Source organism: Mustela putorius, unplaced genomic scaffold, assembly GCF_011764305.1.
Source record: "Mustela putorius furo isolate JIRA1106 unplaced genomic scaffold, ASM1176430v1.1 tig00000242_pilon_pilon_pilon, whole genome shotgun sequence".
NCBI classification, from domain to species: Eukaryota; Metazoa; Chordata; class Mammalia; order Carnivora; family Mustelidae; genus Mustela; species Mustela putorius.
The window spans coordinates 3,549,584-3,576,437 of NW_025421325.1; the positions used below are offsets into that span (position 1 = coordinate 3,549,584).

At 36.9% G+C, this 26,854-nt stretch overlaps 1 protein-coding gene across 1 annotated transcript in view; it reads left to right on the forward strand.

Annotated features, from left to right (window-relative positions):
* Positions 1-14,655: 14,655 nt before the first annotated feature.
* The window catches only part of LOC101686469 (DNA-directed RNA polymerases I, II, and III subunit RPABC1-like), a 125,610-nt gene continuing 113,411 nt past the window's right edge, over positions 14,656-26,854 (forward strand). Inside the window, exons 1-2 of the mRNA XM_045078403.1 lie at positions 14,656-14,773; positions 16,516-16,663. Of these exons, the coding sequence (XP_044934338.1) occupies positions 14,656-14,773; positions 16,516-16,663 (266 nt within the window). The remainder of the gene's footprint in view (positions 14,774-16,515; positions 16,664-26,854) is intronic.

A 26,854-nucleotide genomic window follows, 5' to 3' on the forward strand; every position in this document is an offset into this window, starting at 1 on the left:
ACATATTAATATTTTAATGAAATTTAAAATGAAAACAGCCAAGAGCCAGATTGGAAAAGTCATCCAAAAAAAGTGGCACTAGCATGATGAATTTCTTTAATCCTGGATTGAGGAAATGATGAGTGTCACTTAGCAAGCTTCATTTATGATGAATGTTACTTCAACACAACAGGGTATGTCAGAAGACTTGGTCCCCTTTTCTCCAGAGGAGTTCAATTATCTACTGGGGAAAAACATTATCTTCTGCATTGGCACTCAGTGAATTCCATTCTTACATTTTACCTGTCATATTAGTCAATCTTAAATCACTCCAAAAGTGCCTACTTTAAATATATACTGCCTTTTCTTGCGTCGTTTTTAAATAGGTTTACTGTTGCCATTTGATAAAGTAAACCGCAGATGCAGATACATATTGGTCTTAATGGTTAACTTCTAAAGCCTTGTTTTGGAAACACAACCAGGGACGGGAACAATACTTTCAGATGAAGTGAAGACTATAGCTATATTTAACATTTGGAGCAAACTGCCTTAATTAAGCAATCTTTGCATTTGAGGAAAATAACCATTAGCTAAAGATGCAAAATGCACCAACAATGAATTGCACAGGCAGCATCATCCCAATGTATACTTTCAATAATTCCATAGATAGCTGCCTTAAAAATAGGCAGGTTTTCATAGTATTTCTTATAGGTGGAGATGGGTCAAAATAACAAGCATCACAAAAGCTCTCTTAAATTACATTCTCTGTTTTATGAAAAACTGCTGTGATCTTTCAATATTTTTTAGTGTTTAAATGAAATGTAGTATCTTCTAGAAACTTCAGAGTAAAGAGAATGGTGACAGGTTGCTTGCACAAGTAATCACAGATGCTTGAATCAAATCTTTCTCTTTGCTGTCTAACCTTGACTACTTATATTACTATTATACTTACATTATCATTGTATTACTCGATACACTGTCCCAGCATAATCTGAAGCCCACAAGCTAGGGAAGTGGCAGCTGATTATGAAACCCAGGCAATGCATTGTAGAGTTTCAGAGGTAGCTTTTTCTTTCTTTATTTTTTCATTCTTTTTCTTTCTTCTCAAAGGCATAAGTAGGTCCTTGACCTGTCAAAAGAAGTTAACAAACAAAGGTCTAACATCTCCAAGATCAAATATGAACAGAGTGGGCCTTCAAAGGTACTCCTGAGCTATGTTCCACCAAGACATAGACATAAAATAATGATAATTATTATTATTATAGTTATAATAATATATTTTAATATAATTATATAATAAATATAATAGTAATAAAATTTTATTGTTGTTGTTGTTGTTATTATTATTTCCCTTCTGCTAGACCCTAGTGGGATAATATTGGGGGAAGGCATCTAGAAGATGTGCCACTGGTTGACCCTTGAGCTAAACATGGGCAATTGGAGGCCCCATCTCCTTCTGTGATTAATGTGCATTCAGCTTGCTTTCCCTGCTCCCAGAAACTGCCCCAAAGATCTAGCCATGAGATAGAGATGTGGGCTTGAGACTATTCGGATGATATATACATCCATACAATATGGTATGAACATAATTAAGTCTCCAATATAAACTTTTGAGATTTTGGTGGACAGGTACAGAGATCTCCTCATCTTGTGGCCATCCCAGACAAGCCTGGTATATAAGTTCCCTGTTTATTAAAACTGCCACCTCCCAATCCTGAAGGGCCTGCCTCTTCCCCCAGTCAGTCTTTCCTTGCTCTTCCTGTACAGGATTGGTTTCAGATTACACCTAAGGAGATCCTAAGGAAGTTGAGACCCAACAGATGAACAAAAATGAAGATGCTGCTTACTTGTGCTCCTTATTTTTCTTTTATGTATTTAGAGTAGTTGTTTAAATTTATAGTTATCTGTAGTAAAGCTTCATTCATTCTTCACTGTGGCAAATAAGCCATTTCATTTGTGGCAGTTCTCTAGATACATGGAATGTGCTTCTGTCAATAACAAATGTAAACATTAAAAATGTATTTTGATAAACGTGCTTTTTTAAACATTATACACTAGTCTGTCTTTGAAAACAGTATGCAATTTAAGGAGATCTCAGAAATTTTGGGAGCAGTAATAGCCTATCATCTTGAAAATTCTTCTGTTTCTTGCTTAAATTATTGCCATATATAACAAGGATGGGTGGAGCTCCTGGGTGGCCCAGTCAGTTAAGCATCTGACTCTTGCTTTCAGCTCAGATCATGATCTCAGGGTTGTGAGATCAAGCCTCAGGTCAGGCTCTGCATTTAACATGGAGTCTGCTTGAACTCTCTTCCTCTCCTCTGCCCCTCCCTCTCATGCTCTCTCTCTCCCTCTCTCTCCCTCTCTGTCCAATAAATAAATAAATATTAAAAAAATAAAATAAAAACAAGGATAGGGAATTGCTGTGACTTGTCTGTGACAGTTTTCTCTGCCTAATGACAGCCTTGTTGGGGATGAGAGCTCTTACTGTTGTGTGGACTTCCTATGCATGATGGAGTTGGGGATGAGGAGGATGGAAGCCCGATATGAAATGAGAAGCCATATGCAATTCCACTTGAGCAAAGGAAAAAGATAATTTTTTCCCCCACATGCAAATCTGAAGAAACAAGAGCATGAATAGAGATTTTCAGACTCAGAAGCTTAAGTGAGAATTCTGTGAATAAGTGATCATAAGCCATTTCCTGCCTTAAACCCTAAGGGACCTTAACTCATTCCTGTGAAAGTATATCTCCCCCAAACCAATGAACCCGTCAGTGGCATACAAACTAATACAAAGGACTGTTGAAAAAGAAGCAAATGTGGCACTTGCAAAGCTCTCATATTACTATCAATAGCAAAGTAAGACAATGTGATGTGGCCCATTTAAAAATCACAAGAAAGAAATAATGGATATAAAGTTTCACTCATTTTATTTTGTTAATCTTAGAAGCATTCACATCTTTTTTTTTTTTCACTATTTTAGAATGAGGCACAAATCTGAATAAGGACTTTTTCTATGTGACAGTTGAACATCGTTAGGAGGCAGAGCAAGAAGAGGGAAGAAAATAATTGCATACTTAGTGAAAAAATAAATTGAGTATAAAATACTTCAGGACCCAGGGACAAATTGGAAATTTGGAAACCTCTAAATTCTTAACTGAGCTTATCTTTCCTTCATAATCTACCCCAGCACTTCAATTTCAGCTCTTGTGATCAAGCACTCTTTCCCATACTGTCTCTGATTCCATTTGCCTTTTTTTTTGTCCATATAACATTATGTCAGTTCCAGACTTACAACATAATAATTCAATGTATGCATATATTATAAAATAATCTCCACAGTAGTCTACTTAACATCCACCACCACATATAGTTATCAATTTTTTTTATCATGATAAGAACTTTTAAGTTCTATTCTCTTGGAAACTTTTAAATATGCAGTACAGTATTATTACCTATAGTGATGTTGTATATTACATCCCATTTGTTTTTAGTTTCTATATAGAAAAATAAGCTTTAAAACCTAATAGCCTAATGTACTTGCCCACAGCAAAAGAGGATTTTAATTTAAAGAGAATTCCAAGGCAACCATTAGTAAGAGAATTATTTCAATCATGTTGTCTTCAAAATAAATACACAGCAATACAAAATGAGTTGTCTTTATATCACACATGCTGCTGGGAAAAAAAATTTGTTACTGGATGCCTATTATTTAAAGGCCATATTCTTTGCTCAAATGAAAGAAAATGAAATAATTTGGAGTTTAAAAGAACAAGAGATAATTTGACAATAAAAATTTAGAATTGAGTTTGTTCTGAAATGTCCTTATCACACTTGAGAATAATCCTTTCCATCCACTTGAGGTAAAAACTTCCTTCCACACAAAGAAAAGAAATAGATTTTAAATAAGAGGATTTTCAGACTCTGCTATATCCCATTCTTAGAGAGAACTAAGAAACTACATCAACACAGATTTAGTTAGTTCAAACCAAAGTACATAAAAAGAAAACAAATAAACAATTTAAATTTAATTTAATAGATATTTAATTTAATAGAATTAATTTAATTTAATAGATTTCTTAAATAGAAACAACATATTTGTATAGCTAATCTATTAAAAACAGACATAGAATAAAAACAGGTAAATGACACATTGTTCCTTCAAAACAACACTCATAAAAATAAAATGAAAAAAAAAGCCCAATAGACACACCTGAATCCAGATTTCTTTAATCTCGTGGCCTTTGACTTTATAAAACTTTTATTTCAGAGCAACTTTACCTTTTCCAACCTATACACTTAAAGTCACAAAGCCATAGGTTTAGACTAAACAGGTCCTCAAACATTGTCCGTTTAACACAAATTGGGAAAATGTCATTTCTCAGTGTTTTAGACATTCCTATTGCAACCAAAAAAAAAAAAAAAACAATGAGCTTCTTCTATGTATAAATTACTGTTTTCAGTACAGAAATTGTCTTGGTTTAAATGAGTTTTATTTTTATACTCAAAAAGCTATATGTATAACTAAATATAATTCAAAATTAAACAAACAAGTGCTGTCATAAAACCATGCATGACTATAGAAGGACAAAGGAGAGGAAATCATTTAAGATAAAATTTTTAAACTAAATTGAGCATTTTTCTATGTCTTGGTACACTTTCTTTTGCAGTTATATAAATTCTAAGTGTGAACCATTTCATGGTTACCTCCCAACACTTAATAGCATTAGGAATGGCCAATTTATCTTTAAAACAACACTAGGGACCTAGAGCATCACTCATTTGAGCCTCCCTAGCACAATTTCTTCTACTAGATCTTACTATTTATTAATCTCTTACTTCAGTGTTTGAAAGCTTAGCTGAGAGTATATTATGATTAATCCTAGTAGACAAATCTCAGAAAAGATATTATAAATAAAATGCCTATATATACTTAACAGATATATGTTATGGACTTCCATTTTAGAAATGGAACAGTATAAAATAACAAATTAGCTTTTTCTCTTCTAGAAAAAATCACTTTTATTTATAATTTTAATAAAACCTGTCTTTTTTGGAGACCTAGGGGCCCTATATGCTCATAATCAAGCATCTAAAAAATCTCCAAAATTTCCTTTTTTTTTTTTTCCCAAGAAGGAAAATCACTCTTTCTCTGTCTCTGTTTCTCCCCAAGTTCTCCTAAGAATTTAAACTTTGTTGTCTCTCAAATTCTAGAATAATTTTATTGGGAACCTCTCGTGAATTTTTTTTAACTGAACATTTATTAAATACCTGTAATGTGTTATAGACAGAAATGTCTGTCAGAAAATTTTAAAGATCATTTTCATAGCTACCCTTTACTAGGATGAAATAAAGCTCAGTCACAATTTAAGTAATTTGACTACAGGTTACATAGATAGCAAGCAAAAGACCCAACTATTTAGACATATCTAACACAACATCTTGTGCTCTTCAAGATTCTATTTAGGAAAAAAAATATGTATCTCCTGAAACATTTGTATATGTTGATATCAAAGAGACCAAAGCCTATGGAAATCACCACCTATAGTAAGTATCCTCTCTGTAGGACAAAAGATTCTGGAAGAGAGCCTGAGACCAGACTGTGTTTTACTTAACCACTCTCCCCAAGAAATAAGCTTTTACTTCAAAGGTAAGAAGGAATTAGAAATAAAAAATCAGACTTAGGGTTGCCTGGGTAGCTTGGTTGGTTAAGCATCCACCTTCAGCTCAGGTTATGATCCCAGAGGCCTGGAATCAAGTCCCTGTTGGGCTCTCCTCTCCTTCTACCTCTTCTACCTTCCCCCATTCCTGCTTTCCATCTCTCTCATTCTCCCCCCCCCCCGCTTCTCTCAATTGAATAAATAAAATCTTTTTTTTTTTTTTTTAATCATAGTAATGGGGCACCTGGTTGGCTCAATCAGTTAAGTGTCTCCTTTCTGCTCAGGTCATGATCCCAGGGTCTTGGAACTGAGCCCACATCAGGCTCTCTGCTCAGCTGGGAGCCTGTTTTCTCTCTCTCCTTCTGCTGTTTGTGCTCTCCCTCTCTCAAATAAATGAAATCTTTTAGAAAAAAATGTTTAAAAATCACAGTGAGTATAAAAGGTGTATGTGTGTGTATTTGACTTAAACCTAACCCACAGGTCATTCATAAAAGCCTAGAACCATACCAAATGCTATAGATTCAGTATTGATTAAAATAATTCTAGCCCTAAAGCTTAAACTACAAGTATATTTACCAATGAAAGGCATTGAATATAATCAATGTATAGTGAGTGTTACAGCTGATGTACCCAGAACTGGGTTTGGTATTTCAAGTACTCAACAGATAGGTTTTGCATTCAGTTGAATTCAGTGGAATTAAATTTAATATCATAGTCTTTTCTCCACAACAGATTTTAAAAAGCCCCATATTAAATATTTTATTTCTATCATAACACCAAGGCATTCCTTATTTTATCATAATGACAGAAAGTTATAATTTAGTTTACAGCTGAATACATAGCTATTTTTACTTTTGATGAGGTAAGGAACTGCACTGCTAGGTATGTTAAAAAATAAAGCAATAATAAATAACAGAGAATTTTGTTTCTAGTCTCAACACCTGATTCTTCCCATGCTGAATTTCATTCCATTGCTCTAATATGTAAGTACTTCTAGTAATGAGAATACCATTACATAAATTCCTTTTTTTCCAAGAATAATTTAATATGCTAACTTCAACCTACAACTATATTCTAATATAATTATTTTCAATGTAAAGAAAGGGATCCTTTACATTTTCAATATAAAGAAAGGGATCCTCACTCTGATTCAATGAGATCCACATCATATAAATGGGGTACATTTATATGATAATAAGGCACACCCCACGAGGTTGGTTTTGATTCTTTTTTTGTTTAAACAAATGTGCACCACAGTGGTTCAACAAGTAAGGCAAATGCCATGAATATGAAAGCTGCAGGGTGCCTGGTTGGCTCAGTTGGTTAAGGGTCTGCATTTGGCTAAGGTCATGATGCTGGGGTCCTGGGATCCAGTCCCTCATGGGCTCCCTGCTTAGATGGAAGCCTGCTTCTCCCTCTGTTTCTGACCTTACCCCACTTTCACATGTTCATGCGCTATCTCTCTCTCTCTCTCTCTCTCTCTCAAATAAATCAAATCAAAGAAAGAATGAAAGAAAGAAAGAGGAAATAGAAAACAAGCTACAGTTTGCAATACCCCATCTAGAACCCAGGGAAGGTGAGTTAGACCAAAGTGGTAGTCATTCTAATTATATAATCAGATAATGTTAAGACAGGTTGCCTTGTGGTGACAAAACTGTCCATTTAAGTTGCTTTTTTCTTAATGATCAGAGGTCCCACATTGTCTCAAGTCTCTTAGTTGTGTTTTGTGTGAGATCCATTACCGAATGGGAACATTTCGGACCTCCAACAATGGCAGTACACAGCGTTGTGTCCCAAATCTTCCCTGTCAAAAGTATGTAATATTTGGGTGTTGTCTTTCAGCATGTGAAGGTTTACCATAGATTTGTTGTGGTGATTTTTAACATTAAAATCTTCTGTTAGCCAGATAACCAACCACAGCTGTCCTGACAGCAATGTTAACTGCTGCGTGATCCATTCCCAGGCTGGAAGTCAGTCTCACTGTGCCATCGATCACTTGTAAGATCTGTGCACAGGACTCTTGCAAGGGGCCAGAGTCAAGGTGTGAGAAACATCTGATGTACACCAACTCCAGCCTGCCCTCCATTACGTAAATTCTTGTTCATGTGTCTGAGGCTACTATTAGAGAGGTAACGTGGCTAGAGAAAAGTCAGGGAGTTGACAGCATGAGTCTCAGCTGTGTTGATTACATTCTTCTGGGCTAATATTCTTTGGGATTGTTCTTATTTTATAAGTTAATTATCAGTGCTGACCCTTCTTGAGACTGGTGAAATTGGACAGAACTGACAATGAGGTGACTTACGACAAAAACAACCAATAGAAATGCAACAGGAAGAAAGGGCTCCCTGTCATGGAAATCAAGGACTCAAGACACACCTTGTGTGAAAGGATCACTAACATTAGAGACAATGGTGTGTCACTGTCATGGGGATGCTACTGAGCTCACCCCAGTATTTACTCACACTGAGACAACACTGATGATGTCCTTGGGGATAATACATATTAAATTCCATCCTCACAGTTCATAGTGAATGTATAAGAAATATACCCCATTTATATGATGTAGATCTCATTGAATCAGAGTGAGAGATTGTTTTCTTATACACCAAGCTCCTGTTTATATAGTGCCCTTCAGTGCAGATTCTATGAATAGAACTTAGGGAAAGAGACATCATTATTTCTGTGCTTTCTTTACTTTTAAGAGGCCATAATTTCCTTTATGGAGGGTTATATTTTCAAAAGAACATTTGTTTCATTTTTTTCTTTACTGTATGGTGTATTATTTGAAAGCATATCTGTTCATGAAAGAAAGCTTCTCAGACAATCATATACCCTTTTAGCCACAGAAATGGATTTGAGTTGTAAAATCCACATATACTAGATATATTTCATAGCATTTTTATGTTTCTTTTTTTCTCAGTTCTCATTTGAGTCATCCCTTCTGATAACTGAATACTCCTCCTTTGTTTTACTTTCTGATTAATGTAGTTGTAACACTTTTCTTGAGTAACAGTGAAGCTGGGTAGGACATAGATGTTTTCACTTCAGTTTTTGAAAGGTAGAAATCTGTGAAGAAACTTCTTCCCAAATACTAATATGTATTTTCCAGATGTTCTTTGTTCTGTTGTTCTATTGCTTACAACCTGATAGCTCAATGTGTAACCTTTTTCCCTATGTTCTATTATTTTTAAATGACAGCCTTGTTTTAGGACTGATGTCAATCTGCATCTGGCCCAGAAGGATCACAATCATTCAAAATACATTTGGTGGCTCCTTGTGTCTTGGTGTAATTGTGATTTGATTAAGTCGAAGATAAAGCAAGTAAGCACCCTGCTGCTTAACCTCTCAGCCTCCTATCTGCTGCCCAAATGTGCAACTGACCCTAAATAACGGGCCTAATCTCTCTGGAAGCAAAATGAACTTCCAAAGAGGCATACATTTTATTTCATTATATGTCTTATAAAATAAAAGGCTAATATGTAAGAATAATATTTTGTGCAATGAACAATTCTAGGTAAGTATCTCACATTTTGCACAATAATGTAAATTAGAACTCAAAATCCTGTGCATATTTTTATGCATGTAAGAACACTGAAGTTAGGGGCACCTGGGGGGCTCAATGGGTTTAGCCTCTATCTTGGGCTCAGATCATGGCCTCAGGGTCCTGGGATCGAGCTCCACATCTCCACATCGGGCTCTCTGCTCAGCAGGGAACCTGCTTCCCTTTCTCTGCCTACGTGTGATCTCTCTCTCTCTCTCTCTCTGTCATATAAATAAATAAAATCTTAAAAAAAAAAAAACACTGAAGTTCATGAAATTTAAATAATACAAGATCACATAGTATGAATGATGCAAAAAAAGTTAGATTTAAACCGGGACCGGTGGGAAGTCAAGGCCAAACACCTCACCACTTCCTGTTATCTTCCAGTGAAACCTGAAGAGAAATTTTAAAAGGAAGTAATATTTTTATAAATGTTCTCATGGCAGATGCCTGTGTGGCTCAGTTGGCTAAGCATCTGCCTTCAGCTTGGGTCATGATCCCAGAGTCCTGGGACTGAGCCCCAGGTCAGGCTCCCTGCTCAGCATGGAGTCAGCTTCTCTGCCCCTCCCCTCACTGCTATCACTAACAGGAAATCTAATAATGACAATATAGATATCTGGCTATTCTCTCCATAGGTCCCCCAATAATGGGTCCATGATCAAAGGAGTGAGACTGATACAAAGCAAAGGTCAAGCAAAGCTTTATTTCACCACTAAGCATCGAGAATCAAACCAACCAGTCAGGGCCATCTCATACAAAGAGGTGACCCCTCCCAGCCTCACAGACTAACTTTTATAGAGCAAAGGCCATGTGGTTGAGTCTGGCCACACACAGGTAGCCAATGAGATTGCAACACACAGAGAAAACTACACAGTCATGCTAGGTCACACACGGTGGCCAATTGAATTTCAATTTACCCTAGTAGTTATTTGAACTAGCCTATCATCTTGGTCAGAATTGGTGCCCGAAAGGCGGGGCTCACACTCCTTCGTAGCTAAGGAGACAGTATGCACGCCCCACTGATTGGATGACTCCATCTGGCCTGACCTGCCCATGTATCTGGGCTTTGCTACCTGGGACTGGTTTCTGGGACTTGCTTTTAAGTAAGTTCCTCTGGGAGGGGCAGGGTCAATCTAAATTTACTGCATAAACAACTAAAATGGCTCCCCCTAGCTAAGTAGGCCCTTACATTCCCACTGCTGTAAGCTTCTGTTCTAGTCTCGCATACTCTGAGGCCTTGATGAGCCTTGGAGATGAGGGTTGATTCAAATTGAAAGTGGAACTTAACGTTTATTCATTTTTTCTACAAGTGAGCCCTAGTGTTGTCCAGTTTTAATTCCACATAGTGAGTACACAGAGCATACAGGATCAGTGGTGGAAGTAAGCTTCATGATTCTGTTTGTGGTGGGAAAATAGAACGTCTATTTAAAAAAAAAAATGTAACCATGACTATTAGCACATGACATATGCTCAAAATTAATTCAGGTACATAAGTGTTGAAAGACAGGCTAATTTGGGCATAACATCAGGAGACACTTAAGGGGTATGATCCTTTCTTTTAGTAACATGGGGGCTGGAATCATTGCAGGAGCTCTATGTTGTCCAGGGCTCTTTGAGATATTCAATTTAATTAACTATACAATTGAACTTAAGGTTAAACCTGGCCTGAACCTAAAAATGAGCCTGGATCAATTGGAACCATTAGGTTATTTCAAAGGGGCAATCAATAGAAGAGAATTTATCTTTCAAAACCAAGGTTCCGTTTTGAAACTAATCTGTTTCTTGTGATTGATAAATTAGAAACTGGAAAGGCAATGTTCCATTTCACAGTTGGAAAAACAGTAATTTGGAAGATATTGATGACTTTTATAGTTTTATAGATTAAAACCCTGAAATTTTAAGCTGTTTTACGTCGCTACCCTTAAGTAAACACCATGTGACATTTGTGATATTCTAAGTATATCTAAAGATGGAAGTCATAAAACCAAGATAAAAACACAGGTTTTGTTCATCATTTTTTAAAAAATGAAATAGAGCAAGTATGCTTTTACCTAGAAACACTGGTTGTAGAAACACTGCAATATTAGAGAATAATGATCAGTATTTTAAAAGCACAAAAAGGAATCAATTATCACTTTTTTATAGTTTAGAGTAGTAAATTGAAGCTTATATAATATAAAACAATAATTATCCCACAGTATCAAATGAAAAATAGCTCAAATTGCAGTTTAAAACTGACCTTAGGATTTAGGTGTTTTGTTAGTACTACTATATTAGAAACATAGTTTATCGTTAACCCAAATAAGATCTAGTTAGCTAAAGAACACTATTTAATTCTTAATACATTTGCAATTTTATCTCAATAGGCAATATTAAGAATATGCTATTTAACTAATTTATTTTCTTAAGATTTTATTTATTTATTTGTCAGAGAGGGAGAAAGAGCACAAGCGGGGGCAGCTGCAGGCAGCAGGGAAAGCAGACTTCCCACTGAGCAAGGAACCCCTCAAATCAGGACTCAATCCCAGGATCCCAGGATCATGAGCTGAGCTGAAGGCAGATGCTTAACCAACTGAACCACCCAGGAATCCCTAAATAATTTATTTTTTAACCCCTTATCTAGCCTTGAGGTATTGAAATTTTTATACCGTCAAAAATAATGCCTATAGGATAATTAGTATGATTGTGCAAGAATTAAAAGCTGTTTAAAAACTCAGTTTGCGCAAACTGAGCAATTTGCTCAAACATCTATGACCCAGGTTTTTCTAGAAGATACTCTTCTCTGTCTCAAAAAGTCAGCATGTTAGATGATTTCCTCTTCTATTTTTTTTTTTTTTCCTGCTCCTCTCTCAGCTATGTCAACAGTGCCAGACTATGAGTTTTTCTTTAGAAATTAAAAATTACCAACATTTGGGGGTGCCTGGGTGGCTCGGTGGGTTAAGCCACTGCCTTCGGCTCAGGTCATGATCCCAGGGTCCTGGGATCGAGTCCCGCATCGGGATCTCTGCTCAGCGGGGAGCCTGCTTCCTCCTCTCTCTCTCTGCCTGCCTCTCTGCCTACTTGTGATCTCTCTCTGTCAAATAAATAAATAAATTCTTTAAAAAAAAATTACCAACATTTGTATTTCTAACAGTACTTCAAAATTTTATACATTTTTTTCCCCCACTGGTTACTACCAACATTTAGCTTAGATGAATGCCCTCTGCTAATGTAAATTCAAGATTCATTCATTAAAAGTCTTTTGTTTACAGGGATAAGCAATCAACTAATACAGGCTCAAGGAAAAAGGAAATATTTTTCCCCAAAATTAAAAAGCCAAGATCTAGATTGAGCCCCTTGATGGATTCAAGACTCAGTCCAGTTCATCAGAAATTTTTCTGTTCAACCTTCAGCTGCATTAATTTCTCTGATTTACTTTAATTTTTAAGCCTGCTCTCCTTTGTTAATGGCAAGGTTGCTGTATGTATGCAAAGATTCACATCACAAAAGCTTACTAACACTCATGGTAAGATACATGTCCCTTTCCAACAGTTGCAGAAAATGCCCAGAATTTAATCCTTTGTGTGGCTTAGATCATTTGCTTCCTTTGAAACTAAAGCCAAATGCATGCCCATAGTCTGAGTATGAGGAGGAACATTCTTTTAATACAAAATAAGGTTTATTTTAGAAGAATTAGAGGAAACAGAGGCAAGGCAGGTACAACATACTTGGTGCTTTTTTGTGTGTTTCTAAAATGGTTACATAAACTTCCAAAAGCTTGCTTCTTGGGCATTACTGACATCTAGGTCTTCCAAAGGACCACCGCTGTCCTTAAATTGAAAAACACACACTATATAAGACTTCTGTCCAATCCTCTTCTTCTTACACATGTGTTTTGCAAAGAAAACATCCATCAAATTCTACTATCTTTTCTCTTTTAATACCACTTAAATTCTAGAACAGAAGACTGAGGGCTTCAATCTATAATTCTTCTCATAAGAAAATGAATTTTTTTTCTTGTCAATCAGACAGTTTTTCCCCCAAGATCCTCAGTCTTCTCCCAAGTCTTCCTACTTCCAAATCTCATCCTACTTAGCCACAAATCAGTAAAGGACATGATAAATTTATCCTCATCTCAACCATCAGTATTTGTTTTTAAAAATATAAGTTAGTACATAAATCAAGAAAATGGATCTCTGGCTATGGAATGTCAACCTTCAGTGATCAGGGAGAGGAGATACACTGGGGGATAAGAGTGTATGACATTTATTTTTGCATAACAAAAACTTCTAACAGTGGCTCATATAGTATCTCTGATATAAATATAGTTTGCTTGGACAGTTCCTCTGGTTTGGGCCAAGTTCGACATATTTAAGAGAGGTTTGTTCATGTGTCCATAGTCAGTTTGTGGGTAGGCTAGGAGTAACTATTCCAAAATAACCTCATTCAACGATTTGGTGGTTGACTGGTTTTGTTAGTAATGGGTAGACCACATGTCTCAACACCCAGCTGGCTAGCAAAGCTCTATTTACATGGTGGCATCAAGGTTACAAAAGGGAGGGTAGAAGAATCAAGGCCTTTGAGGTCTGGGCTCAGAACTGGCAGACCCTCATTTCTTCCCTTTTTATTGGCCAAAGCAATTCACAGACCAGACTCTATCCCATGATGGCTGAAAAGTCACCCTGCTTGTGGACGTGGAATATAAGGGAGAGAGCAGGGCCACTTTTATAAACAAATGAGCACAGTCCTCCTTTTTTTTAAAACTTACATTTTTTTATTTGAGAGACAGAAAGAGAGTGGTGGGACAGGAAGATAAAGAGGGAGAGAGAGAGAAACCTCAAGTATACTCCCTGCTTAAGCATAGAGCCCCACACAAGATTCGATCCCAGGACCCTGAGATGGTGACCTGAGCCTAGAGCTAGCTGCCTAACCAACTGAGCCACCCCACCCAGGTGCCACAAACACAGTCCTCCTTCTTAATCAGTTTTCAACGTTCTTCCTTGGATATTTTTTTAGCCAAATCCAGAGTACATGAGATCTGTTTTCTATCTTCCTAGTTATTGTATACAATTGTTTTGACAATTGCTTTATAACTATGTAATACTCACATTTCCCTAGCCTCTAAGAACAATTTCTTCACTGTGTCTTAAACTTTGCTAAAAATTTCTTCTCCATTTTTCCAGCCTCAACTGGCTCCTCAGTTCAAAGTTTTTTATTATTGCAATTACCCATTTCAGGAACCAGTTCCTATACCCCTTATCTATTGTTATGTAACAGACTGTACAAACAATAGTAACTTAAAAAATATGTATATTATTTATAAATATTGCTCACATGTTTATGTATCACATGGTTGTACTAATCTGGGTTAAGCTCTGCTAGTCTCAGCTGGGACTCTGTCATGTGCTGTGGTCACATGACAGGTAGGCTGGGGACTGTCTGTCCAAGAAAAGCCACATTCACATGCCTGTTGACTGGCTGGTTGGTAGTGGGGCAATGGTGGAGGTGGTGCCATATGATCCATATCATGCAGACCCTATTCATAAGGTGGTAGCAGAGTTCCAAGTAAAGCAATCAAAGCACAAAGGTCTTTGGAAGCTTAGACTCCAAGGAGGTAAATCTTCAGTTCTGCCACATTCTATCAATAAAAGGAAGTGACAGTGTCAGATCAGATTCACAGGAGAATCAATTATACTTTACCTTTTGGTGAGAAGAACTGTGAAGTCTTTATTCAAAGGGTGAATACTAAGATGTGAAGAGTCAGGTCTATTTTTATAAGCTGACTATTGCTAAGATTACCAACATTTGGAAATTCAATTGCCATAAACGTTTATTTTATAGCTATTTCTTTTTTTTGTCATTATTTTGTCATTATTTTTTGTGTTTGGTTGTTTGTTTATTTTGTTGGTTTTCCTTTTTGTATTTGAGTATAGTTAACATGGTGCTACATTAATTTCAGGTCTACAGCATAATGATTCAACTTCTCTATACATTATGTTCATGCTACCATCTGTCACCATACAACATTATTAAAGCATTACTGATTATATTCCTTATGCTGTCCCTTTTATTACAGTGACTTATTCATTCCAAAACTGGAAGCAGTGTCTGTTTTAATGAATAAGTTTTTAAAACGTTTTATAGTTAATGCTCAACTTGTCATTTAGGATTTGAGAATAAAACCTAATGGGTTTTAGATAGTCCAAATTTTGTCATGAAGTTGAAATTAAAAGTAGGCACTCGGGGCACCTGGGTGGCTCGGTGGGTTAAGCCTCTACCTTGGACTTAGGTCATGATCTCAGGGTCCTGGGATCCAGCCCCGCATTGGGCTCTCTGCTTGGCGGGGACCCTGCTTCCCCCTCTCTCTCTGCCTGCCTCTCTGCCTACTTGTGATCTTTCTCTCTCTCTCTGTCAAATAAATAAATCTTTAAAAATAAATAAATAAATAATAAAAATAAAAGTAGGCACTCAAGAATAATATTCAAAACGTGAACTCAAAAGACAAGAGTGATAATATAAAAAAAATATTTTTTATCTTCTTTTTTGGGTGACCTTAAAGAAGTCAGAATTTGTTCAAAATATATGATGTAGTGAAATTAAGTATTATCAGTATTTCTCTTCAAAACTAACAAACTATCATGATCATTATTAGAACAAACTGATCATATATAGAAATGAATAGTCTAGATCTGGGAAACATACCCTTTATTTTGGATTTTATTGTTGGACCAGAGAGGAAAGGAGGTCCTTGTTCTATCAGTTACTCTCGGACACGGTCAGTCCTATGGCAGAATGTGTAGTGAGAACTTTGGTCAGTTTCAGAGTCCCTCCATCCTGGCATCAAGATTTTTATCTGTGGCCTACCGAAGATAGGATATGGAAGTGGAGAGTTCCTTTTTTAAGTACAGGAGGATACAAGGCAAACTCCTGACTCTGGCAGACAGCTTTGTTTCAGATAATTGGTCTTCTCTGCTGCCCTCAAAAGGTTGCACATCAATACCTCTGAGATAAATAAATAAATTAATTAATTAATTAATTAATAAGCGAGCTTTCTCCCAAATTGTGCAGTGAGGCAGGGATGAAACTTAGTGGATCATAGAGGAGTCATCTGGGAAGAGTAGAGGCCAACAGCCCTTCTATCACCAGTCAGTAACAGAGGGGCCTGGAAAACTGCAAGTTTCCCAACAGAGACGACATGTCAAAAAAGAACTAGAATCAATCATCAAAGTTTTTGCAGTTCTTGAGTGTTAAAATTTCTTGGGACGCAATCTCAAGAGAAGAATAGTTTTGCTGGGGATGCAAAATTATACCACATATATTTTAAAGATTAAAACAGTAATGACTTTTTTTTTATAGATCCCAAGGAGGCGCAGTCGGTCATATCAGTAAAAATAGATAATGGAATATTTGACACTAAAGTCATTTTCTTGTCTGCAAGTCTCTCATTCCTAAATGGGAATGCCAAGCGGAAGAAGAATGAAGTAAACACAATAGTCTATCAACAGTGAGTGCAAGACAAGATACAAACACCTAAACAGCTAGGAATACTTTGAAATATGAAAACTTTACCTCATGATATTATACTTATTTAATAAAATAATTTGCATGTAAATTTTTAAAAAATAATCCATAATTTGCTATTAACTGAAATACCAAGATGAGTTCAAAGTAAGTACCCTTCCCATAATGACACATAATGCCAAATTAAGCACCCTCCTCCAGGGTCAGACATCATAATACAATTTGCTTTTTCCCTGCCCAGAGCAGAACTTGGTCTGAAAAACGTTGTTGTCCAAGATTGCTTACACTGTAAAAATTGAGCAAGAAAATAGAGTTAAACTTTGTGGGCAGCAATTATTCTTGCTGTCAGCAGGAGCAAAATTTACCACCAAAGGAAAATCTGAGGAGTCAAATGTACTGTCATGTAGAAGTCAAACAGCCCTCCTGAGTTTTTCTCAGATTCCTAATAAAAGTCTTTGGCAAGAACTGCTATAGTGTATGAGTTTAATGAATGTAGGTGAAAACAGATCCAAGTAGCAGCTTTTGTGTAAGAATGGAGTATTATTATTCTTTATAGAAATCCAGCTTGGGGGAGCCATGAGGACTCATCTATTCCTGAGCTATACTTCTGGGATATCTACTCCCTTTCAGACACATTTTGAGGGGAGACATGGCATCCTACTGACTCCTGCATGCCATATATCTATGTGTGTGTGTGTGTGTGTGTGTGTGTGTGTGTGTGTGACCTATAACTATATGCTAGCCATTTACCTTCTGTCACACCTATTAATGAGGGGACTACCTTTCTTTTGAACTAAATTCCTCTCTAGCCACATATCTTTGGTATATTCAGTCTTTCTTCTCAATTTCTACATCCTTAGTAGCTGCCGCACAGGGAACTAGGAAGATGTAAGGAAGAACGTCTACTGATCAACAACTAAGCCAGCTTATCAGCAATGATAATGGTAGGAGATGTCCTAGCAGCTACTTCTAGCTGGGCGCTTTCCGCCTCAAGATGGCTACCTGGCAATATGGTCATTCGCTTTGCATCCTCACTCATACTGTAGTTCTCACCTTCAGAAGTCAGAAACTGTCCTATTTCTAAGCAGTGAATGCCACAGATTCTCCATGGAAGGATATCCCCTTACACCTTTCAAAAAGCATGAAAACTGTGGCTTTTATACAAAAGTGTGTCAATTCTCTTATTAAGGAGAGGTATTTGCCTTATTTTCCTGAAGCTGGAGATTTTGTTGGCATACCATTTCTTTCTAATTTAATTTTGCTCTTTGCACTTTATGACTAGGTGCAGCAAATACACAGAGTTCATGGGGCACAGGCTACACTCAAATTAAAATCTGTTATTATTCAGTGCACATCAGTGGTGCTCATTTGGAGACTATCCCATATACACTTTATAAGGTTTGGCATTTGCTAAAGAAGACTTCAGTCAGCAGGGGCAGGAAGCAGACACTACAGAAAGCCCCAGATGAAGAAGCATCTGAAGTAGCAGGGAGGGACTAACAGGCACTAAGTGAGGGGACTGGGGATGGTGCAGCCCCTGTGTTTGCCTTGAGAGACAAGATTCCAAGGGACTGTCAAAGACAGATAAGCACGCATGCATGGAATTCAATTTGTGCTGGTCCAGAAGTCAGTGGGTGCAGTGAATGACACCCCGTAAGAGCATCCTTGAATAGTTTGGAAATTAAACCTCCCTTTCAGACCCTCTGATAAATAGCAGGCAGGGCAGCTCTGCTATGGAAAAAAGGAGGAAGAATACAAAGTGTGGGATCTTGAGGGAAGCTTCTATTTTGGGCATAAATTCATTCAATAAATGAAGTCAGGACACTGAATTATAACTACTAGAAAACCTGTCTTGGGCCAGGGTGATGCCACCAATGCTCTAGTTATTGCAGTTTGGGAAGCCAGGAAGTGACGCCCTCAGAAGGAGCAGGCAAGTGCCTGTTTAGATAAAGGAATTCTGAAGGATTAGACATGCACAAGTGCTCTGAGTACTCTAGTTTCCTGCAAGTAAAATAATCCTCCTCCCATTTTCTCCCCACCCCAACCCACCACCAGCCTTCCTGCTGGGAACAGGAAATAGTTGCATTTTGGCCACTAAGAATGCTCCCACTGTATTCCCTCACTGATGCATACATAGAATATTAAAGACAGGACAAATTATAGCAATTATACAGCTTCCTGCCCCAAAGGAATTTGTGTTCTTCTTAGGATGATAATATAGTACAATGAGCCTCATCTCTGGATCCTCTGGGACCGGGACAAGTCTCCAATCCCAACAGGCTAGATCAAGTCAGACTCCTAGCCAAGCCATGTTCTCTGTCTGTCACTGTTCTTACGTCTCCCTGAACTTTCCCTTCTCTCCCCACTGTCTCTAACCAACCCAAACTCCTCCTTCAGTTTGGACCTTAAATCCTCCAGAGCCCTTTTGTGATTCCTTTATTATTAGAATAAGACGTGCACCCTCCCTTAACCGCGCAAATATTCATCTGTGTCCTACTCCTACCATAGTATCGACTGCATTATATTCTATTTCCAAGACTACTTCTCTGTAAACCATCCCCTAGATTATACATCTGGTAGCTGAAGGGACCACATTAATCTTGTTCACTATAACATTGGAGAAAACAGATTTGCACCTGGCATATAGTGTGAATTCTGAAATAATCTGTGCCTAAAAGAATTAAAATTATGATAAAGAGCTTAAAATGTTTTTTTTTTCTATTTGAGTAATATCAGTAGTTGACTATTTTCAAATGTCCAGAGAAGTAGTAAAGACTCATTCATTCCAGTTGTCCCAAGAGAGGAAAAAAGGATTGTGATACCAATAAACCAAAACAAGGTGCTTGTCATGATCTTCATCATCTCTTCCCGCCTTCTTGCACTAACCAGCAAACAGTCCTTCCTTTCATCTGCTCTCTGTCTCATACACCTGCCTGACCCATCCTCCGTTCTGTAGATAGAGTGGTCTTCCTAAAACAGAAACCTGAACATATTCCTCTCTACCTAACATCCTTCACTGGTCATCTAACTCAAATCTACAAGAGAGATTTGAAACTACTCCATGCAGAACACAAGTTCTTGTACTATTTGTGCCCTGCACACCTTTCAGCCTCTTCTGTTATCAATCAAAATTTACACTCCAGCAAGGCCAGACAATTCTTGTATTGCTCTGACCTATTACAAATAAATAAAAGTACAATAAAGTCAAATAAAATAAAAGAAAAGAGCAGGCATAATGTGGAGTTACATCTTTACCAAAACTATAAACTCTGCCACCAAAGCAAAAGTACAAGAAATTATACTCCTTCTTTCCATATTCTTCTCAATTTATAGGCAGTCCTAAAGTTGATCTTTTTCTCACTTTTAAGGCTACTCGATGTTCATTTCACACTTATGTCATCTCCGTAGGATCTCTTAAAATTTACTTCAGCTGTGCAGAATGTTAGTCAAGGAAGAAGTCAGTGTTTAGTGCTTCAGTCTCCAGTACACGAGGGATTAACCTAATTTAAAGGATGAAGAATTCACAGCACAGTCTTTGCATATAATTAACTGAGTTAGACTGTGCATGGCCAGAAGGTTGCAACCCTTCTCTATAAGCAACAGTTTGTCCTGTATTCACGGGACTGACAACCTGCATTCCACAGGCTCTGCTAGCTAGCGTACGGATCCTATTTGCACCTTGATTGCATACCTCCAGTAGAGAACATAATAAAGATCATTGCTTTGTGCAATTGCTATATATTTCAATCTAAAAGACACTGAAATAAAAAGCTACCCAGAATCATCATGTCTCAATGTTTAGAGAATTGCATACATTTTGTGAAATGATGCACAATGGAAAAAGACCAGCCACTGGTAATGCAGATTTGAATCAAAGGTGCGCATGATGTATAAAGGCATTACTTCTAACTACATTAGGTAAATATTGCCAAATAATGCAGATGTGCCCCAGATGTGCTGCTAGAGGATTTCTTCACCTTCTACATAAAAGCTGTTTATTTCTAAGGGTGTCTTACTGACTTAGGTTGCAGTTATCATGACAACAACAAATAGATCTTGTTAAATGAGACCCTTACATTATTTCAGTTTAAATTTAGCCATTACATTCTAAAACATACTAAATTATCAATAATTTTAAGAAATGAATACTTCTCCCACTTGACATTCTATCTTCCACTTAACATATTCAAATATCCCTTTTAATATTATGTCAAGTATACTAGAACTTAGCTTATTTCAGATCCCTTTTCAACTAATTTATATGAACTGGAGATCCCCATATAAGAAGTCCAAAGGCAGATAATGATTTTCATAAGTTCAAATTTAAAGATTAATTTTTTTCCTCCCTCTATAAGACAAGCTCAAACGTCAACACATCCACATATCGTTTGCTTTACATTGAGCTGTTTGCTTGGTATTCACAAATTCAATTACTTTTCAGTAGCATCAAATAAGATTTCATTCTGCAACTCTGAATTTCCTTTCTGCTGCTTTTTGCTTTGCTTGTTTAAAAAAAAATAATCTTCCAGTTTTTGGTGATCTATCAGCAGGTTTCATCCTCATCAAGGGTGAAACAAATACTCATCCAAGAGGTGAAGAGCAGTCCGGCTTCATACTTTGAATCTAGTTAAGATGAGATACACTGTGTCATCATTTTTATGCCAAAGATAACGTTTAGTTTATGACAGATATGAAACACAATTATCCTCTTTACAGTTTATTTTTACCAAGCACCTGAATATAGATTTTCTTAAAAATTAAGATTTCTGGGGCACCTCGATGGCTCAGTGGGTTAAGCCTTAAGCCTCTGCCTTCGGCCAAGTCATGATCTCAGGGTCCTGGGATGGAGCCCTGTGTCTGGTTCTCTTTTCAGCAGGGAGCCTGCTTCCCCCATCTCCCTCTGCTTGCTACTCTGCCTACTTGTGATCTCTCTTTCTCTCTCTGTCAAATAAACAAATAATGAATTAATTTAAAAAAATTAACTCTTCTTAACCTCCAATCTCATCCCCTCCCCCACTTTATATCATATTTTATGCTTATTATATTCACAGAATGCATATATGTAAAAATCACCCTTTCTCTCATTTTTAAAGAAAAGATACCTGGGTCATTGCTTCAATCTGAAAGTGAATTTTTGCATCCATTGCTTGTCATTGGTCACAAAGCAAATATAATGAAAGGAGAGAAGAGGGATAGATTAACTCAAGGCACATTTAGAATAGCAACTCATCCATGTTTGAGTTCTCTCACGATTATGTCTGTGTATCAGTCAGTGTTCTCCAGAAAAACAGAAGCAAACCTCCTACATATGGGACTTATTAGCTTACCTGATTATCAAAGCTGAGAAGTCCTACAAGGAGCTGCCATCTTCAAGCTGAATAACCAGGAAAGCTGATGGTATACTTCAGTCAGAGTCTGAAACCCTAAGAAAAGAGAAGCCAGGTATCTGAGGGTAAGGAAAAAAATATATGTCCCAGCTCAAACAGAGAACATACCTGCCTTTCCTCCACCATTTTTTTTTCCTACTCAGGACCTCAAAAGATAGGGTGATGCCCACTTTCACTGGTGAGAACAATCTTCTTTTCTCACCAGTGAAAGTGGGCATCACCCTATCTTTTGAGATCCTGAGTAGTCAACCTATTAAATGCTAAGATCCTCCAGAAACACCCACACAAATGTACTTAGTGATAATGTTTTACCACCTCTCTGGCCAGTATATCCATTAACCCAGTCAGGTTGACACATAAAGCTAACCATCACGGTGTACTTTTGTAGGTTTTTCCTATAATTGAGGCTACTATTATTTCAGAAATGCCGAAGTTGAGTATCTTCAAACAAATGGATACTGATGGGAAATGCAGAGACTTAACAGCATCATTTCTAAACCACCTCTCTTAATGCTTGTGGAACATTAGCCATGTATACTGGGCCACTCTATGACAGTAGCAATGCACTCAATGGCCAAGGAACAAAGATTAAACTAGGAATAAAGCTATTCTTTCTTCCAGATGAAGTTAAAACAAAACAAAACAAACAAAAAAACACTTTTTAAGTGGCCTATATTTTGTGGTCCAGTCCATCATGCATCCCTTTTGTATTACTCTTTCTATGAACTTAACTGACAAAAACTTGGTACCGTGATATCAGTGTGTTAACAAAATAGTAACCTGTAACACGTATACTTGGTATTACCCTTCCACAAATATTACTTCAATTGATTTTCTTAACAACCTTATAGGCGATACCGATATGTATTTAGAACTGTGGCTATGGGATCAGAAAGGTTAAAAAAACTTTAGAACACTCACGTTATTAACTGGCTGAATCATAGACAAACTTGGGTGTTCTGACTCCATATCACATGATTTTTCCACTCTGTTACTATTATCCCACTATAAGCATTGTGACTATACCATTTCCTGTAGGATACAGTCCTGCCTTTTCCTTATTTAGTTCTTCTGAATATACCTTGTTCTTATAGTAGTATCTGTTTTTAGGTTGTAGGAGATTTTGATCCATGGGTTCTGACTTACATTTAATCACATTTCTGCATGCTTTCCTAGCCTCAATGATTAATTATTTCTATGCCCGACACCACCAGAGCCAGCCACCCAGAAATTTTGAATATGAAGCTCTGCAGCCTATTTAATAATGGTAGTCTGCCTCAGGTGGTACATTGTAAGGACAGTAGGATTCTTTATTTCCCTTGTTAACTTCAGGAGGATAGCAATTGGGAAAATGTTATGTAATTATGCTCCTTTCTGCCTTAGAAACAAATTTTTCTTTGAGATGTCTGAGATAACTGGCTGATTATTTGCCTGTGGGTCCTAGAATTACATTTTATAGAGGTAGAAGCAGATACTTTAAAAAAAATTTTTTTTTTCAAGTTTCAGACATGTTTATTGGAGGATTGGGCAGGTCTGCTAGCAGATGCAGGTGATGCTTCCAGCTGGTGAGGCTACGTGATGAGCCCTTCCCAGTGCCAGGAATCCTCAGGCTAAGTTGGATGCACTGTCCCCATGCCCAGCTGTCTACAGCAGTACAGGAAAAAGACCCTGCTGCATGAAGCTGGAGGTAGTGATGGCAGAGCAAAGAGGTGACTGAAAGTGGCTCTTGACTCCCCTCTCCAGGACTCAGTGGTTTGTGTGCCTTGCACAAAACTTCAGCTGGTGACATTTTTCTCTTTTTTTTTTTTTTTTCCTAATGTCTTTTTGTTATTAAAATGGTTTTCTTTTGTCCTTCTTGCATTAAATTATAAACAGTTTGAGACCAGTGACTCTGGTAAATTGCATTAAATTTCTAATTCTCTGTTGCAGTTTGAAATTCTTTCACTGCCCATCCCTAACCCTAGATAGGGGTATAGTTCCTCACACCTTGATTTGGCCATGGCACTTATTTTTGCCGACAGGATGTCAGCAGATGTAAAGCAAGCAGAGGTTTGAAAATTTCTCACTCGACATGGCTTCCGTCTCTTGACTCACTGCCATCATTATGCTCACTGGTCACACAAGGAGATAAATACATGAAGCATAGCTCAACCTTCCCTGCTGAGCCCAAACTAGATCAGCCAAGCCCTAGACAACCCTCAGATCTGTGATTAAATTAATCCTTGTTTAAAGCCACTGAGTTTTGGGTTGGTTTTCTAGGAAACCTTTTTTGTGGCATTGGCCAACTGGCACATACTGTCTTTTTTACTATTCTGCCACAGTTTAAAAAATGAATATACCACCATTACTAAGAGAAATGTTGATTATGTTGAGTTTCACACTTTGATAAAACATTATATATTATATAATATCCACTGTAATGCTGAGTTAATTATCTTGATTTAATAATAAGGGAACTAAGACTCAAAAGTATGGCACTCTTTGCAAAACTAGAAAGAGAATAAGATGGAATTATTATCTCAGAATGAAACCTTTTACAATATGTTGTCTCTGGTTTGAAGTTGATTTGCCAAAATCTAGGATTCTGCTAGCCAACTAGCCCATTATAAACAACACCATAAAATGCATAAGTATAATAAATCCATTAGAATATTAATCTCACTCTTAGGATTCATGATCCTAAATTGAATCATACCTGCAATTATGATATAATAAGCTTTACAGATAGGTGGATTACTGTCATATTTTCCATTTCTATTCCCACTAATTATAAACATAAGAGTGACTCAGCAGTAATGCATTTATAGCTGTCAAAAAGTCATCAATATTGATACCATGACTTAAAAATCTAGCTATATATAATTAAACTTTAATTTCCATGTTCTCTAATTCATTTATATTTAAGTCAGCAGAAATTTCTAATTTCCCAGGTATCATAGTCTCAAAATTTTCATATATACCTACATATATGAGTGAGAGAGAGATTAAGAGAGAAAGAGAGTTATATGTATTTTATGAATCAATGACAAATTCAGATTAAGAAGCTTCAAGAAAAAATTAAAAATGATAAAGGAGGATATGCCTGATTTGAATTTTGGTATTTTTCATTACTGAAAGCATTTCACATATAAAGGGCAAGAATAAATTTCTATGATACATTGGAAGATTTCTTGAATACAGTTTACTGTCTGTCATGAAGATTTTAAAATTCAAATGGATCCCTAGATTACATAATTTTGAATTTCCTAAAAATCCAGCAGTATAATTCATGAGAATAGCTTTTCTCTAGAAATTTCCATGGCTCTTTGTTAATCACTGGCAAACAGTTTTTAGGCATATATATAGAGAGAAAGATACATGTAGATATATAAACCTTTTTTTATTGGTCTAGGCACTTGGTTATTTTTCTCTTTTCTTTTCAAAAAATATAAGGCAAAAGTCTTAAAGGTACATTTCTAAAACACATGAACTATTTATATTGATTGAAGACCCTAAAGCTGATAAAGCTATAAGCATAGGAGGCTGTGACTTCATTTTGTTTTTTTTTGTTTGTTTGTTTGTTTTTTAGGATTTATTTAGTTATTTGAGAGACAGAGAGAGCATGAGCAGGAGGAGCAAAGCAAGAAGAGAGAGAATCTCAAGCAGATTCCATGCTGAGTGTGGAGCCTGACTGACATGGTGCTCAATCTCATAACTCTGAGATCACAGCCCTGAGCTGAAACCAGGAGTCAGATGCTTAAACTAGTGAACCACCCAGGTGATCCAGGAAGCTGTGACTTTGAAGCAGTTCATCAGATCTAGATTTGCAGTCAGTAAATTTATATGGTTCCACATCAATGATGGAAACAGGGCCTTAGGAAAGTCTCTGTGGTGTCTTGTTAACACTCAGAATATAGTTCCCTTCACTTCCTTGCCCTGTGCTGTTCTTTCTCCTCCTCTTGTCCCCAAAACTATTCCAGTAAAACAATCAGGAGAAATGGATACTTGTGATACTCACAGCAAAGTCCTTGTGTCAGGCGCTATAATAGAAGCCTTCTCATTCTCTAGAGCAGGGCTTCTTAATTCATGGACAGAGAATTCATGTCCAAGGAGAATTCACAGATCTCAGGTCTGTAAACCCTTAAAGTTATATGTGGAATTATAAGTGTGGTGTGTATATATGTATCAAGGGATCTCAGGTCTGTAAACCCTTAAAGCTATATGTGGCATTTTAAGTGTGGTGTGTATATATATTTACAATGGAACATTACTCAGCCATAAAAAAAGAATGAAATCTTGACATTTGTAATGATATGGATGGAGCTAGAGAGCTTTATGCTAAGTGAAATAAGTTAGAGAAAGAAAAATACCATATGAATTCACTCATATATAGAATTCAAGAGACAAACAAATGAACAAAAAGAGGGGTGGAGAGAGAGGCAAACGAAAAAATATATTCTTAACTATAAAAAACAAACTGGGAGGAGAGGCAAGATGCAGAGAAGTAGGAGACCCTGTTTCAACCAGTCCCCTGAAGTGAGCTAAATATCTACCAGAACACTCTGAACACTCGTGAAATCAGCCTGAGATATAAGATTATACACTTCTGGATCTCTATAGGGGCAAGAGATCATCCGTGGAGATGACTAGATCGTGGTTGATATATTCAGCTGTACATCCCCTCACCATCTCTCACCAAAATGACTAAGAGGAAGAACACCCAACAGAGGAAAAATTCAGAGACTGCGACCTCTGCCACAGAACTATTGGATATGGACATAAACAGTACATTGGAAATGAAATTCAGG